The sequence below is a fragment of the Mercenaria mercenaria genome, chromosome 11 (genome assembly GCF_021730395.1).
Source record: "Mercenaria mercenaria strain notata chromosome 11, MADL_Memer_1, whole genome shotgun sequence".
Lineage (NCBI taxonomy): Eukaryota > Metazoa > Mollusca > Bivalvia > Venerida > Veneridae > Mercenaria > Mercenaria mercenaria.
Window position 1 is genome coordinate 45,700,089 of NC_069371.1, and position 18,607 is coordinate 45,718,695.

The 18,607-nt window shown below is 34.6% G+C and overlaps 1 protein-coding gene across 2 annotated transcripts; it reads right to left on the minus strand.

The window, feature by feature from the left end:
• Window positions 1–1,428: 1,428 nt before the first annotated feature.
• Window positions 1,429–9,949, minus strand: LOC123531964 (uncharacterized). 2 transcript variants are annotated; one of them, XM_045313286.2, is made up of 2 exons: window positions 9,643–9,949; window positions 1,429–8,187 (listed from the first exon to the last, which is right to left on the minus strand). In XM_045313286.2, the coding sequence occupies exon 2, from the start codon at window positions 8,174–8,176 to the stop codon at window positions 6,788–6,790; it is 1,389 nt and encodes a 462-aa protein (XP_045169221.2). In that variant the 5' UTR covers window positions 8,177–8,187; window positions 9,643–9,949; the 3' UTR covers window positions 1,429–6,787. The 2 variants fall into 2 exon arrangements, with proteins under 2 accessions (XP_045169221.2, XP_045169220.2); XM_045313285.2 differs by having other exon boundaries at window positions 9,630–9,947.
• Between the last annotated feature and the right edge of the window lie 8,658 nt (window positions 9,950–18,607).

The window sequence follows — 18,607 nt, forward strand, 5'->3', positions numbered from 1 at the left end:
CTTACAATTAAAGACAACAGTGCAGTTTCAGTTAATATAGAGGATTGCCTATTTGGCTCTCCGTCGAAGTGGTCTTTTAAGACAATTTTGACTGTATATACTTTCGTTGGGTCAGTGGTTCTGATTTTTGTATGCTATGTTTATTTAACATGATTATAAGGATGAAGGGGTTCTCAAGTGTACAGAAGTCACGACCTTGACTTACATTCGTTCTTCACTAATTGTTATTAGCGAGATGACTCGTATATGAGTCTATTGAAATGAAGGTATCAGTTGATTGTGCTTATGTTGAATTTATTAATAAATATAAATACATGTACACTGTTTCATATTGCTTATTACAATTACTTGAGCCCGAAGTTTTTCTCTTGTCTGATTGTTTTGAGCACTATTTTGAACTTGATAACTTTTAGACAGAATTTGGAACAAGAAATATAACAGTGCGCACATCTAAATGCCCACGATGGTCTAAAATGTAAGTATATGATACTTTGCAGAAATGAATCAAAAATGATTCAGCCTGGTTTAAGATAAATGTTCAGATAAAATGCTTAAAATGACACATTTAAGTCACTGGTTTAAATTTGAATACTTACTGATGGACGAAGTGATGGACGGATGAAGTTGAACTAATGGGTGCATATATCTATTAAATGTTAGGGGATGGCTCGTAGACGGAAGGACGATTTATCATTATGGAACAATCAGAGACATAAACGCCTATATTCAGACATCGTGTAAAGTCAATGTAATTCAATGTAATGTAGCCTATTCGTTGAAACATGGACATATTGATTATCATTCTAATATTTCGCAAGGACATTATGCGATGTCTACGTTTTTGGCGATCTACTTTTTTTTACGTTACACAGACTAGCCATTCGTAATGGCGACCCTATATCGCTCACCTGTTAAAATTGGCCTTGGAATCATCAAGCTAAACATTCTGACCAAGTTTCATGAAGATAGGGTCCTAAATATGACCTCTAGAGTGTTAACAAACTTTTCCTTTGAAGTGAGCGGGTGACCTACTTTTTGATTCTTGACCCAGTTTCGAATCTGGCTTAGTAATCATCAAGATAAGCATTCTGACCAAGATTCATGAGGACAGGGTCATAAATGTTGCTTCAAGAGTTGTTAACAAGTTCCTTTGATTTGACCAGGTGACCTAGTTTTTGACCCCATCTGACAAAGTTTATAAGATAAACAGACTGACCATGTTTTGTGAAGATAGAGTCATAAATGTGGCCTCTATGATGTTAACAAGCTGCTTTCACCTGGTGACCTAGTTTTTGACCCCGCATGATCCAGTTTCGAGTTTGGCCTAGAGATCATCAAGATAAACATGCTGTGCAAGTTTCTTTCAAATCAATACATAAATGCATCCTCTATACGACTGAAAAGGCCCAAATAGAAAATTTTGCCCCTTTCAGGGGCAGCAAGTCTAGACCCCATTATGCAATCTAGCCTGTTTTCGAAAGGAACCGAAATCTTATTGTGATTTAAGTCCTGTGTAAGTGTGGTTAAAATCAAATGTAAAATGTCACTTCTATCTTGTTCATAAGGTAAAAATTAACAAAATTTTGGCTCTTTCAGGGGCCAATTAGGGGCCGTAACTCCGGAACCTATAATTGGACCTGATGGATTTATCATGGAATCCAAGATCTATTGTTGTTAAAGATATTTTGCAAGTTTGTATCAAAGCAAACTATAAAGAAAGTATCTATATGGGCACAAAAGCCACAACAGCAAATTTTGGCCCTTTAAGGGGCCGTAACTCTGGAACACATGATGGGATCTGGCCAGTTTTTGAAAGGAACCGAGATATTATGCCAATACAAATTGTGCGCATTTTTGATTAAAATCAACTGCAAAATGTAGTCTATCGTGTTCACAATAAATGGACGGACGACGGACGAAGGACGATCACAAAAGCTCACCTAAAAACACGTTAATTTTAGTTGCATAGGCTCTTAGCGCAAATGCGTAACTACATAAAACAATATGTGAAAAAAAAAACAGCAAAAAAAGAAAAAAACCCGACTAATTCGTCATTTGATATTTTGCCTACTGAAAATACTTTCTTCAAATTTAGCGTACAATTAAAACAACAAGTAGTTAATAGCATATGAACTGTTTAAGAAAATCAAACACTGACATCATTCAGATTTACCCATTTTCAAAAACTTACAAAATTACGCTTAACACTTATCTTGCTATATTTCCATCTTTCAAGTCGGACAGTACCATTAACTGTTAAAAGGGATTCTTACCAAAAAGATACTGACTGAAAGGCGAACTGTGCAGATCTTGATCAGACTGCACGGGTGTACATGCTGATCATGATCTAAACTGGTCGCAAATGCAGAATCAATCGCGTCCAGCATGATAGTGGTTAACTAAACTCTAAAATTGACTAACTAGCGAAAAAACGTTAACAGGGAAGAAAATTACAACTAAAACAAACTAATACTGTAACATTTGTCGTGTCCTACCGAAAAAGATCGTTTGATATTTGTATGATATGTAACCATTTTCTCTTAAAAATAAAATCTATACCCTTGTATTCTTATAAACTGTATTAATCCGTTAAAAAAGGGAGAAGAAAAAACGTTTACGGGAGTAATGTTTATGGCTTGTTGTAGTAAATTGCGCAGAATTTTATCTTTGCGAGATTTCATACTTTTTTTAATATTGATATATTGTTAATAATATGTTGAGCTAAATGTATGATAAATTAAAAAAGCTGCTCTGCTTTTAGAAATTGGCAAAATAGCAGATGCAAAATGGCGAGTTAGCTATTTTGTTCAGCATTATCTATGGTTATAATGTGCAGTATCAACATAGTGGACATGCTGCCAAAACAAAAGTAAACCAGTTGAATATTTTTGTTTTCTTTAAATCAACATTTCAAACTTCATTCGAGATGGTCCACAGTTATTTAAGTTGGAAGTAAGTCAACACGGATAAACCAGCAAGTGTTACGATTAAGTCTTTATATAATGAAAATTCAGACAATGAAAGTGCATAAATGAATGGCAAGTTAGATGTGTATGTTAGATAAAAAAAGGTAAAAAGCAATTAAACATTTGTAGGACCATACTCGTATCAGATCGCAGTTGTAACAGGTGTCTCGGAGTTATGGCTGAAATGGCAAAATTTGCTTATTTTAGTCTTGTGAGCACAATAGACACCATATTTGTTATTTCATTTTGACCAAACTTGTATAGAAGTTATATATCTATAACATCTCGGTTTCTTGCGAAAACCAGCTATATAGCACCATTTGTCCTGGAGTTATAGCCCCTAAAATGGCAAAATTTGCTGATCATCCCCAGCTTTTATTATATTTGACTGGCTTATCGTAGTAGGTTGTCCCCCTTGAAAATTATCCGATAATCAGTATTGGTTTCCCTGCTGATATTATTTTGAGCAATGGATTATATAGGAAATTTATTTTCAATGATTAATTTCAAATATGTGTTTTAGTTTGTGAATATTTTACCAGATATGACAGTGTACATCAATTTTTTTTTCTTCAATTTGATGTGAAAATATATGTTCTAACTCAATATCTTCTTGCTTCCAATTGTGTTTAAAAAGTATCACCATCACTTATATTGACATATAGTGAAAATCACTAAATTTTTCAATTTCTTTTACTTTAGAGGCAAATAAATTATATTTTCCAAAGCATGACAATTTATTATCACATATGTGGGTATTCGTGACTTTATAAACAATACAATAGTATAATTATAAGTGTAATAGGGTAAAGGCTTCTTGCTTCCATTTAACTTCAAATTGTATCGAAAAACAAAAATACTGGTGGATTTCTTAAAGTTCTGATGTAGCTTAAACGATGTAACGATTTACGGAACTGCATATACCAACAAATGGCGTACGATTCAATAAAGTCTTTTAAAATAATAACGTTCATAATTGTCTCAAAGTCAAAAAAATAAAAAAATGAACAGAACAGAATAGAACAGAGCTTTGATTTTTCAACAAACTGTTTATCAGAACAATACGAATCAACATAAAAATTACAGTTTTTCTGACTGAAGCTAAAATCTTTGGAGTACTGAAACACTCGACGACAGGAGAAAAACTACGTCATAGAATAGTTTTCTTATGAAATAGTGTAATTTGCAAGTTAGGCGCTCATTGAAAGCTGGTGAGTGGGGGAAAGAATTTGTACATTTATTTAAACAAAAGACACAGCATGGTTTCCACGCTTTGCAAAGAAAGGGTGAAGTTAACAGGCGCGCAATATCATTTCTATTTTATAAATGAAATCCAAGCTTGAAAACAAAACAACAAAAATATTTGTAATAGCATGCTTTCCGTGAGTTTGCACGGTAGGATTATCTCTTTAGTACGACCTACATTTTGATCACGCTTTGTTCGTGGAAAGCATGCAAAATAGCCACCTTTAAAGCTGAAGACTTTAAAGACCCACCACGACCTAGTGGCCTACTTTTTCACTCACAAAAACTTTATGAAAATCATTCTCGAAACACAGGTAATATACAGTTATACTACAAGTTTGCAGGTGGACAATTTTGGCATTACTAAATAAATGTGTTTTGACAACTTCATCTGCAAACTTATTCAGTCAATCTCTTTTCAGCATAGTTTCAGAAACATAGATGAATAACTATCTTACACTGTAGAAACAAAATGTGATTGAAATTTGACACAATACACTGATTTCTGTACATATTGCTACAGTTATTCAAAAAAATGTTAAGACATTACACACATCGTCTTGGCCTAAAATATGTCACTGTCAATTTGTAACTAGATACTTGTTACTTCTCATTTTCTTCATGCAAAGCATGTATAATTACCATCATGGAAACACAAAAGAATACAGTTGTTTTGTGGTGCCTCTTTAAGTTTACACGGATAAATTTGATTTAATGATTACAGTGTATAGTATGTACAAACACATATCTGAATGGCATATTTGATTTATCTATATCATTGATTATACAAGACTAAGTAACTTAGACACTTTAGATAAGTAGACAGTGTGAATCAGAGCTAATTTAAAAAAAAATGAGTTCGGATCTCAATGATACACATACACCAATGCTGATAAGAAAAATCAGAAACTTGCTTCATAATTAATAGATTCTTTCTTCCCTTGTTTTCTATGGAAAACCTAGGATCAATGTCAGTTTATAAAACATGTGTGTGCGTTTTTAGTAACATGTGTGTTTTCTAAGATTGTTAAATTGCTCGGTTTTTTTTTTTGCCATTGCCTATCAAATACAGTATTGTTTAGTTTATTACTTTATTTTATCATGTTTTAAAGAGTAAACTTCTATGCATGATAGATAAACAAAAGTACCATTATATGGACAAGAACATTCAAACAAAATCGGAATACATATATCTTCACACAAGTTTAGTTTTCTCGAGGAAAAACTATTTTTCTATATGAATCTATAAACAACATGGTTTATAAAAAACTGGCTACATGTTTTGTAGCTTTCTATGGAGTAACATGCGACCTTAATTTCAATATATAACCCAAAGCAAAATTTTAGATCAATGCAAAATCCATGACAAAGAATTATTGACTTGGGTCATGAATGACACGACTTTAGCTAATGTAAGGGAGACAATCCAATATGAAGGGAATTGCTTTAACACAGTCAATAATTAAGGGAGAGAATTCTTGAAAATTCTCGTTAAAAGCTGACCATGTTTGAGCATTGTGAACATGACAGAGATCACATTATCTTGCTTTTTTTCTCGAAAAGTAGCCATATCACGCTATTTGTCTTAGAGTGGCAAAAGTCGCAGATTTAATAACATGTATAGTGTAATATTACTCATGTGAGCGATAGTGGGCCATGACGGCCCTCTTGTTAATTAGAGGGATATTTCCGGTCAGAAAATAATATCTTGGTACTGGTTTGTTATCTGGCAATTAAACTTGGCGAGAATACCGTTATCATGACTGTTCTATTCATAGTAGCATGGTACTACATGTACATGTACATGTCACTTTTAAATTTCCCATATCGGTTTTGGTTTGTAAGATTTCATTTTTACTAAATGCATGAATATATGAATATGTATGATTAAAGGGGGAGATGCACGCCACATGCAATCGGCATGTATATAATCGGCAAATCGCTGGTTGTATCGCTTCAAGGCCCATTTCTCATGATGCGGCTCAAATAATTTTATGATGTCATTGACGTCGACGACGACGACGCTAACTTGTGATTGTGCTTATGGCAGTCATTTAATGATGTTGCGATGACAACCAACTGATTGAACATTTGCAGTATAAAACTCAACATGATACATATGTGCTTCTCATATCAACCCCAATGTTGGACAAATACATTCGTAACACATTTTACCTGTTACGAATGCGATCGCATACGTACGAATTCTGTTACAAATACGATCTGTTGCGAATGTGGTCCTACAAACATTCATAATTCTTCAATGAATGGAAAACAATCAACTGCTGTTGTGCAGCTAAATTCAAACATTGATGGCAAATATCGATCGAGTTTTCTAAATTATTACCATATTCTGGGTAAGAAGTGGCAAGAAGTGGCAAGTATAGAAAACATTTGGCATTTTTGTCATTTTCGGGTAATTGCACAATTTGTCTTTAGAACATTTTGACTGGTAGCTCTTTTTTGTTGTAACTATTTATGAAAATATCCGCAAATAGGCCTTCCTTTAAAACTTTGTGTGAGCAATTCTCGTTTTGAATGAAAACGCTTCTTAATTGGTGCCCTCACTTTTGCAATCAAGACAGAAATTGATTCAGTCTTTTAGCCCATAGGTCACCTATTTCCTCATCAGTCATGCCTGCTTGTCTGAGCGCCTGGTGATCAAATCGTATCAACACGTTAATCTGCATCCACATGCTGCAGTAAAGTTCATTCCTCCATGATAGATTATTTACCTCCCTTACTGACATCCCCGGTCGGAACGCCTCGGCTCGTATCCTTCCCATCATAAGCATCAGACTCTCTACCTTATCCCTCTTCTCACAATACTTCTTAAACGTGTTTGGTACCATGGAGACCAGGAGCATGGCTTCACGAAACCTGCCAATCCGCAGAAACATGTTCTTTCCGTCTTTTAAAAGATCCTCAATTAGACGAGTCAGCTGGTTTCTCTGATAAATGTCCAGTCTACCAGCAAATATGTTCCTGTCAGGAATCATATAACTTGGTAGACTGTTTTCTGATATGCTGAGTTTTAGGATTAATAAAGCATCAATTAATATTCTCATTAGCATTTCGTTTTTAAACACACTTGCATTGCGGCTTTCACACACCCATAGAACAATATTTTTCATTACATAAGACGTTATTTCTTTGCATATCGGCTGAAGAACGGACTTTGCTATCTGTTTTAACAAAATATATATCTTTAGCTGTGTGTCCCCTAACGTTTTAAATAAATGTAATTCTGCAAGTGAATAACAAATTCTCCATTCTCTATCAGAATTCGAAGATCCCTTAAAGCCAACAGGAACAACGTGGCCATCAAGACGGGATATTTCATGTATGGTGTCTAGTGAAGGCCATGCATGATTTCTGGATCTTGATAGCCAGTTTACCAAAATATCCGGACAGGAACATGTGAAACATGAAACTTCATCAAATGTTTGGTATTCATTACTCGATGGTGTAGATGGTCCACTGGTTTCTTCACTAATATAACCGTCTCTGAAACGGTTCGGTCTATCTGTCATCTCTATCGCATTAGTGAATAGCTGGTTTGATAAATACAGAGTACCTGTGTTTGATTCAAGGATCGATAACCGTATTTGGTCTTCATAGGATTTTCCACCAAACCGCACCATTTTCAACAACGTATACCCAGGTGGGGTTTCTTGTCTCTCAGTCTTGAAGAGGGTGACGTTCTCTCGGTCAATGAAGAGGTCCGGATTATCGGCACAGATGACGTCATCTGCAATATACATACAGTCCACATCGCTTTCGCAATACAAGGCAGTTCCTTCGCCTTTACCGCCCGTGACAACAATTGTCTCAGCAAGATTATTCCGCCAGGTGACAGGTCTTTCTTTCGCCATTTGCTGTCTAAATTTCACCATTTCATAACTGTAACCAAGACGATCCATCATCTCGGAAACGTTAAGAGAGGCTTCCTCTGAAGAATTCATATTACAAGTCCCTGTGGAAAAGATATTAGGATTTCATTATAATTATGTTGTAAAATCAGATATATTTAAGTCCGCTATTAAACTTAGAACTAGATCATGAGGTACTATATTCACGATGTATAGCCAACTTTTGACTATTTACAAGTTTAAGGTCACTAAATGAAATCCTTGTTTGTTTTATATATTAAAGAAGACTAGTTAAGATCTTTTTTGTCTACACCTACTTTTCATAAAAGTTCTATAATAAATTGATGATAACATAGTAATAAAATAGAAGGTTGATTAGAAATGCCAGCCAGTGCTGGTCTGCTGCCCTTAAAAGCCCCGGATACTTGCTTTCGTCCGCACATAAAACTCCTACTTTCGGTTTCCATCTGATCCAAGTGTGGTCTAACCACCAACTGCTCCAAAAGTGCAGTAGGATTTAAATGCTTTAGACTACACTTTGGACTACTCCACAGAAACAATTTTTGACCGAATGACTGACCCTGTTATTGTACATGTAACAATAAACGCACTTTCGCGGACTTGATTTCGCGGGTACAGCCAGCGGTTAAGGCATAAAAAGGAAACTCAATGCTTCGCGACATTTCTGATTTTATGGTACCTATTACAGATATTTTTTACTATTACAAGTCAAATAAATTCTATGCTATATCACAAATTGAATATTCGTTGTCTCTTTCTGTATGCACAGAGTGTGATCACACCAATAGAAGTTATCAAACCGTCTTTGGCTTTATGTTGAAAGAATGAAAGATATATAATAAAAATGGTACCACACAACTGTGTAATGGTCTTTCATGTAAATTGACAGGCCACTGTCAGTCTGTTACTGATTAAGAAAGCAAGTAAAATATGGTTTAACAGATCACACAGATGATAAGTGATGTTAAAATCAAGTTTGTTACAAATACTATGCACCTTTAACGTGTGATATATTATTAAACAATGCTTTCTCAAAAAAAAAAAAAAAAAAAAAAAAATGAAAACACAAAAATATATACGTTCTGAAACGCAGATAATTTAAACACTGGACGGTTTCCCAGGAGTTCTTTTTGTGTTTAGAAATATGTTTTACCCTATGTACGTATAACATTGATATCAAATGAACACGGTCCATTTCATATAGAGGATGTCAAACTTGTTTTTATAGTATTTATAAATAGAAGTATTTATGTTCAGAATGTATTACATGTATTACAAATAATTGTACACATTTATTTCAAATAGGATACAAATTTGTCATTATTCGCATGGGCAGTCAAACTACAATATACGTATGTGATAAAACTCATAATTTACAGCAAAAAAAAAATACAATAAGAAATAAACATACAAAATAAACAACACAGAAACTAAAGTCGGGAAACTGTTATGAAAAAGGAAATAATTAGCAGCCTTCATCAATACAGAAAAGAAACATGGTGAAAGTAAAATGTAATATTCTGACCTTATGCCCATACCTGCCGCCGATCCAACCTTCTTTAAAGCGAAAGTAGACTCGTGCTATGTGCTGTTACCTTCCGTCGATCTAAGGCACTAATGTAAAGTATTATTATCAATCACTGAGCTATCCATATTTAAAGCGAAATAATGTACTTTGATATTTTCCTATCCGTATTTAAAGTGAAAGAAAACCATCTAATTCATTGAAACTTCCACAGAACTAAAGGAACTAATGTAATGTATCATTATCGATACTTAAAGCGAAAGTAGAATGTACTTTTTGTTTATATTAAAAGCGAAAGAAAATCATCTAATTCATTAAAACTTACATCTGGTCTTATAATTCCATAGATATTTTAACATATGATTGATATCTATTGATATATATATATATATATAAACTTTCATTCTGATTTTAAAAAATTGCAATCATGCAGTTTCAGTATACGCATGTTATTAACACATGTTGTTAGACAACGTTAGTCATCCGTGAATATACCATTAAATCTATATATATAAATTATAGTCAATATCTGAAAGTATTAAAAGGGAAAACAACTCTAATAAGTTTATAATTGCAGTACAACAAGAGTTAGATTTCGTAGTAACATCTCGGATGCTAAAATAATTCATTTATTAAATTCATACTCTGAACGAGTTGCAGTTCAACTTCTTTAATTTTCACTTCTTTTTTTTTAGGATTACAAAACGTAATGATATAATTTATTATAATTATGTAACTATAAAATATTAAATCTGAAATTTCAAATTTCAAAGCAAATAATAGTTAATCCATTTATCTACTTTTTATTATCTTTTTCAATTATTCAAAAGGTATGCAAGGAAAATAATCTGTCAGTATAAAAAGCTTATATGTACGATTAGATATGCAAGAAAAAATATCAGTTCCTCGGCCACCTGCGCAAGCCTCGTTACCGCCCAATGCGCAGGTACCCTCGGGACGGATATTTCTATCCAATTCGTAAACACATGACAGATATTATTAATAACGCATGGGATGACTCCTACGAAAAATATGTTAAAACTTATTAAGTGCTCTTCAAATTTATTCATGACGTTAATTGGAAATGAATCCATTTTTCTATCAATTTGAGTCAAAGGATTTCAATAAAATCTGTGAGCATTTGGAAAAATATTAGACCCATCGAGTTTTCGCATAATTTATAGAAGTTTTTCGCTTTATTCAAATCCATGAAAAAAGTACATGTATATTTTATACTAGTACATGTTGTACTGTAATTTGAGTATAAGGGCTTTAAGGGCTCATTAAAATCTGCAAGAGAGATTTTAATTTATTTTCAAAGAGGTTGTTAGCTAATCTTTTATTATTACATGTATTAGTCTTGAATATCTATGAAGCGCAAGATCATTTTTACGAAGTGCAGATTATTTTTCAGGTTTTTATAGTGAATCGTTGTCAATTATAATTTCGTCCTAAACTTAAGCTTTTTCTGTAGATCTATGAAATTTTTGAATTTTGAAAGTATTTTAAATATACCATCAAACACTTTAGCAGGCGTTATCATTATTATTATAATTATTATTACTTTAAATGATTTTTATACGTACGAGCAAAGGTTATCGCAACATCTCTATTAAAAACATAGTTGATCACCATATTCAGTTTCATCCTAAGTCACAGCAGAATATATCCTAAAGTTAGGACTTGTCTTAAGTTTATAACTAGTTAAAACAAGTTTCGTGAAGTAGATTTTTACGGAATTACGTTTGGGTCATCGCCTTTGAATGATTGTGTTGATCTGAAACGCGATAGTACGATGATGAAAACACTTTATAAATATATCAGCATTTTTTTCTGACTTTTTTTTAGCTTGAAAATATATTTATGGACTTAAGTAGTTTTTTTTGTTTTGTTTTACTGATTAATTTAGCTTGGTATTTTTGGAAATAGATTTTAGTTTTGGTGTTTTGTTGGCAAATATAACACGATTTTTCGTTCAGATGCGTCGTAATTAATCACTCAGGCCTTCGGTCTTAGATTACTACGCATCTGAATTCAAAAAAAACCGTGTTTTATTTGCCAACAAAGCATTCAAAACTAAAATCTATTTCCATTCTAACACGTTCGAATTACACCAGGAAGGGATACTAATCTGGAATCATTTTTAGGCGTAATTGGACGCATTACTTCCCTTGGCCCTAAGCAATGTGTTCTTTTGGCTGTTCCATTTCAGCCCCTTATAATTATGAATTTGCAGGAAAAAAATTAAAAAGAATTCGACGTTCCGTCTTAGAATAAAAAAAATCATGATTAAAATAATTAGTATCACTAAAATCAGGGACATAAATAGATAATACATTATTCCTGCTAAAAACATTTCCTATATACATCAATGCAGACGACGTAACTTACTACAATATTTACACCACGTGATTGCAATGATAAAATGCGGTTTCAAATACGAGGGAGTAAACCGGAATAGCCAAAAATAGGTCATCAATATATATGGTGAACTCATTTTTTGTTTATATAAAAGAAAATCTTTAAAGTGTTAGAATTTAGAAATATGTAGTAACTGTTTTAAAATGACAATAAGAGAAAACTATTAAAGGTATATCATGGAAAAAGGTACTCCGACGTTTGAAACTCATCGTATACATGTGACTTCCATAAAACTTATTGAACTGAATTTGTCTTTAAAACCCATGATTATTTTAATTCATGTTTGAAAACTAGTAAGAAAACGTGTACTGTAACTTATATATTGAAAGATCTCTATAAAGACGCAATTGATTAGTGTTAAGCTTTATATGAAATATTTATATCATAAACTGATTAAAAATATTTCCAGTCCTTAATTTAGCGTCTAGCAGACATAAATATCCCAGGGTGGCCACATATAATAAGACTGTAACCATAATTTAGCGTCTAGCAGAAATAAATATCCATAGAGTGGCGCCATATCACAAGACTGTAACCATAATTTAGCGTCTAGCAGAATAAATATCCATAGAGTGGCCCCATATCATCAGATTGTTAGCTATAATTTAGCGTCTAGCAGAAAAAAATCCATAGAGTGGCCCTATATCATAAAACTGTAACAATAATTTAGCGTCTAGCAGAAATAAATGTCCATAGAGAGGTCCCATATCGTAAGACTGTAGCCATAATTAAGCGTGTAGCAGAATAAATATCCATAGAGAGGCCACATATCATATGACTGTAAACATGACTTAGCGTCTAGCCGAAAAAATATCCATGGTGTGGCTCCATATCATAAGACTGTAGCCATAATTTAGCATCTAGTAGAAATAAATATCCATAGAGTGGCCCAATATCATAAGACTGTAACCATGATTTAGCGTCTAGCAGAAATAAATATCCATGGCGTGGCCCCATATCATAAGACTGTAGCCATAATTTAGCGTCTAGCAGAAATAAATATCCATAGAGTGGCCCAATATCATAAGAATGTATCCATAATTTAGCGTTTAGCAGAAAAGAATATCCATAGAGTGGCCACATATTATAAGACTGTAACCATGATTTATCGTCTAGCAGAAATAAATATCCATAGAGCGGCCCAATATCATAAGACTGTACCCATAATTTAGCGTCTAGCAGAAATAAATATCCATAGAGTGGCCCAATATCATAAGACTGTAACCATAATTTAGCGTTTAGCAGAAATAAATATCCATAGAGCGGCCCGATATCAAAAGACTGTAACCACGATTTATCGTCTAGCAGAATAAATATCCATAGAGAGGCCCCATATCATAAAGACTGTAGCCATAATTTAGCGTCTAGCAGAATAAATATCCATAGAGTGGCCCCATATCATAAGACTGTAACCATGATTTAGCGTCTAGCAGAAATAAATATCCATAGTGTGGCCCCATATCATAAGACTGTAACCATGATGTAGCGTCTAGCAGAAATAAATATCCATAGAGTGGCCCGATATCATAAGACTGTAACAATAAATATCCATAGAGAGGCCACATATCATAAAGACTGTAGCCGTAATTTAGCGTCTAGCAGAAATAAATATCTACAGAGTGGCCCAATATCATAAGACTGTAGCCATAATTTAGCGTCTAGCAGAAATAAATAGCCATATAATGGCCCCATATCATAAGACGGTTACCATATTGTAGCGTCTAGCAGAAATAAATATCCATAGGGAGGCCCCATATCATAAGACTGTAACCATGATGTAGCGTCTAGCAGAAATAAATATCCATAGAGTTGCCCAATATCATAAGACTGTAACCATAATTTAGCGTCAAGCAGGCATAAATATCCATAGAGTGGCCCCATATCATAAGACTGTTACCATAATTTAGCGTCTAGCAGACATAAATATCCATAGAGTGGCCCCATATCATAAGACTGTTACCATGATTTAGCGTCTAGTAGACATAAATATCCATAGAGTTGCCCATATCATAAGACTGTTAGCATTATTTAGCGTCTAGTAGTCATAAATATCCATAGAGTGGCTCCATATCATAAGAGTGTAACCATAAATATCTATAGAGTGGCTCCATATCATCAGACTGTAACCATAAATATCCATAGAGAGACCCCATATTATAAGACTGTTACCATAATTTAGCGTCTAGCAGGCACAAATATCCATAGAGTGGCCTCATATATCCATAGAGTGGCCCCATATCATAAGACTGTTACCATAATTTAGCGTCTAGCAGGCATAAATATCCATAGAGTGGCCCCATATCATAAGACTATAACCATAATTTAGCGTCTAGCAGAATAAATATCCATAGAGTGGCCCCATATCATAAGACTGTAACCATGATTTAGCGTTTAGCAGAAATAAATATCCATGTTGTGGTCCCATATCATAATACTGTAACCATGATTTAATGTCTAGCAGAAATAAATATCCATGGTGTGGCCCCATATCATAAGACTGTAACCATGATGTAGCGTCTAGCAGAAATAAATATCCATAGAGTGGCCCCATCTCATAAGACTGTAACCATAAATATCCATAGAGAGACACCATATCATAAAGACTGTGGCCGTAATTTAGCGTCTAGCAGAAATAAATATCTACAGAGTGGCCCTATATCATAAGACTGTAACCATGATTTAGCGTCTAGCAGAATAAATATCCATAGGGAGGCCCCATATCATAAAGACTGTAGTCATAATTTAGCGTCTAGCAGAATGAATATCCATAGAGTGGCCCCATATCATAAGAATGTAACCATGATTTAGCGTCTAGCAGAAATAAATATCCATGTTGTCGCCCCATACCATAAGACTGTAACCATGATTTAGCGTCTAGCAGAAATAAATATCCATGTTGTGACCCCATATCATAAGCCTGTAACCATGATGTAGCGTCTAGCAAAAATAAATAGCCATAGAGTGGCCCCGTATCATAAAGACTGTAGCCGTAATTTAGCGTCTAGCAGAAATAAATATCTACAGAGTGGCCAATATCATAAGACTGTAGCCATAATTTAGCGTCTAGCAGAAATAAATAGCCATATAGTGGCCCAATTTCATAAGACTGTTACCATAATTTAGCGTCTAGCAGACATAAATATCCGTAGAGTGGCCCCATATCATAAGACTGTTACCATAATTTAGCGTCTAGCAGGCATACATATCCATAGAGTAGCCCCATATCATAAGACTGTAACCATAATTTAGCGTCTAGTAGTCATAAATATCCTTAGAGTGGCCCCATATCATAAGACTATTACCATAATTTAGCGTCTAGCAGACATAAATATCTATAGAGCGGCCCATATCATACGACTGTAACCATAATTTAGCGTCTAGCAGACATAAATATCCATAGAGTGGCCCATATCATAAGACTGTTACCATAGTTTAGCATCTAGTAGAAATAAATATCCATAGAGTGGCCCATATCATAAGACTGTAACCATGATTTAGCGTCTAGTATTCATGAATATCCATAGAATGGCCCCATATCATAATACTATTACCATAATTTAGCGTGTGGCAGACATAAATATCCATAGAGTGGCCCCATATATTAAGACTGTTACCATGATTTAGCGTCTAGTAGACATAAATATCCATAGAGTGGCCCATATCATAAGACTGTTAGCATTATTTAGCGTCTAGTAGTCATAAATATCCATAGAGTGGCTCCATATCATAAGAGTGTAACCATAAATATCTATAGAGAGGCTCCATATCATCAGACTGTAACCATAAATATCCATAGAGTGGCCCCATATTATAAGACTGTTAGCATTATTTAGCGTCTAGTAGTCATAAATATCCATAGAGTGGCTCCATATCATAAGAGTGTAACCATAAATATCTATAGAGAGGCTCCATATCATCAGACTGTAACCATAAATATCCATAGAGTGGCCCCATATTATAAGACTGTTACCATAATTTAGCGTCTAGTAGTCATAAATATCTATAGAGAGGCTCCATATCATCAGACTGTAACCATAAATATCCATAGAGTGGCCCCATATTATAAGACTGTTAGCATTATTTAGCGTCTAGTAGTCATAAATATCCATAGAGTGGCTCCATATCATAAGAGTGTAACCATAAATATCTATAGAGAGGCTCCATATCATCAGACTGTAACCATAAATATCCATAGAGTGGCCCCATATTATAAGACTGTTACCATAATTTAGCGTCTAGCAGGCATAAATATCCATAGAGTGGCCCCATATATCCATAGAGTGGCCCCATATTATAAGACTGTTACCATAATTTAGCGTCTAGCAGGCATAAATATCCATAGAGTGGCCCCATATCATAAGACTATAACCATAATTTAGCGTCTAGCAGAAATAAATATCCATAGAGTGACCCAATATCATAAGACTGTCACCATAAATATCCACAGAGAGACCCCATATTATAAGACTGTAACCATAATTTAGCGTCTAGCTGAAATAAATATCCATAGAATGGCCCCAAATCATATGATTGTAACTATAATTTAGCGTCTAGCAAACATGAATATCCATAGCGTGGCCCCATATCATGAGACTGTAACCATAAATATCTATAGAGAGACCCCATATCATAAGACTGTAACCATAATTTAGCGTCTAACTGAAATAAATTTTCATAGAATGGCCCCAAATCATAAGACTGTAACCATAATTAAGCCTCTAGCAGAAATAAATATCCATAGAGTAGTCCCATATCTTAAGACTGTGTAAACGCGCTAGAACAAGACTTATATGGCTATTACTAGTATATGATGGTAATTTGATGAAACAAAACAGTTATAAAATATTACTTACCACCTTTGAAATATAACCAAATTAGCACAAATGGCTTTCCATAAGATACGCAGAAGCATTGAATATGGGACTATTTAACAGTTAAGAGGTTTTCATGTAGCTGGATGGACTTGTAATCACATATTCGTGTAATTTCTTCTGTTTACAGGATCGCATTTTGTAGTACTTGAGGAAAATCTAAAAGTTCATTCAACGAGATGTGTCGGAATAAAACAAAAAAAATAAATATTTGAGCCGCACCATGCCATGAGAAAACCAACATAGTGGCTTTGCGACCAGCATGGATCCAGACCAGCCTGCGCATCCGCGCAGTCTGGTCAGGATCCATGCTGTTCGCTTACGATTTCTCTAATTGCAATAGGATTTGAAAGCGAACAGCATGGATCCTGACCAGACAGCGCGGACGCGCAGGCTGGTCTGGATCCATGCTGGTCGCAAAGCCACTATGTTGGTTTTTTCATGGTGCGGCTCATTTATGTCATCAAATCTTTCAATTTAAAAATATACTGTTCCAAGTTAAATTAGCTCTATATTGCGAACAAGATGAAAACTTGTCAGTATTTCCTGTAACCACAGCCGTTAAAATGCATTTTGGGGCATTGCTTTCCTATAATATCCAAGCTCGGTGCAAAAAGAAAGAAGACACGTTTATATGCGCATGTAGAAATATCTTTTGGTTGGTATTAGCTACATGTGATAGAATGTGAAGACAGAACTTATTTACGTTGAGAAATTTTCCATCAATCTGGGACTTAAAAACGACGCCATATTGTTTCCATAATTTCGATTTTTTTTCACACAGCACGAATAGTTTCGACTCATTAAGTATTAACATCAAAACTTTCCCACAAAGTTGATTTATTTCAGCTGCAAAATATTTCAGAAACATATGTGACACTATGAATAATACTATACCCTGTCCTAGGCACCGACAATATATCATATATGTCCACTGAGAAAACATATGAGCCGTGCCATGAGAAAACCAACATAGTGGGTTTGCGACTAGCATGGATCCAGACCAGCCTGCGCATCCGCGCAGTCTGGTCAGGATCCATGCTGTTCGCTAACAGTTTCTCTAATTCCAGTAGGCTTTGAAAGCGAACAGCATGGATCCTGACCAGACTGCGCGGATGCGCAGGCTGGTCTGGATCCATGCTGGTCGCATACCCACTTTGTTGGTTTTCCCATGGCACGGCTCATATGTCAGTAACTATTTTTACAAACGAAGAAGGCTCAGTTGATCACCTAAGAGAATTGTAACATGTACTGCGAAGCAGAAGATACTGCATTATGCTGCAGACCTACATTAATATACTGACAGTTTGCATTAGTGTTCAAGCATGAAGATGAATTATGTTGCAAATGTAACTGACCATTTAAATGCTCAACAAATGCTGCAAAGCATGTCGTATTCAAGCCACGTAGCTAAAATTTTAAATGAAATAAACTGAAAGACATACAATTAAAGAAGCTATTTGCAAATTTTACTTTTACATATAATCTTGACCATATTTAGAGGTCTTTACTTTTGCCCAAAGAGTTCAAACGTGTCGCTTTCACTGGTAACTATCAAATCAATCTGCTGGCTGACAAACGATGTCCATATACGTTCTCCGGGCAATAACTAAGCTGTCATAAAAACAACAACAACAGCTGTATTTAGTGACCGGCGCACTAGTGTCTCGGACAGTCTAGTATCGG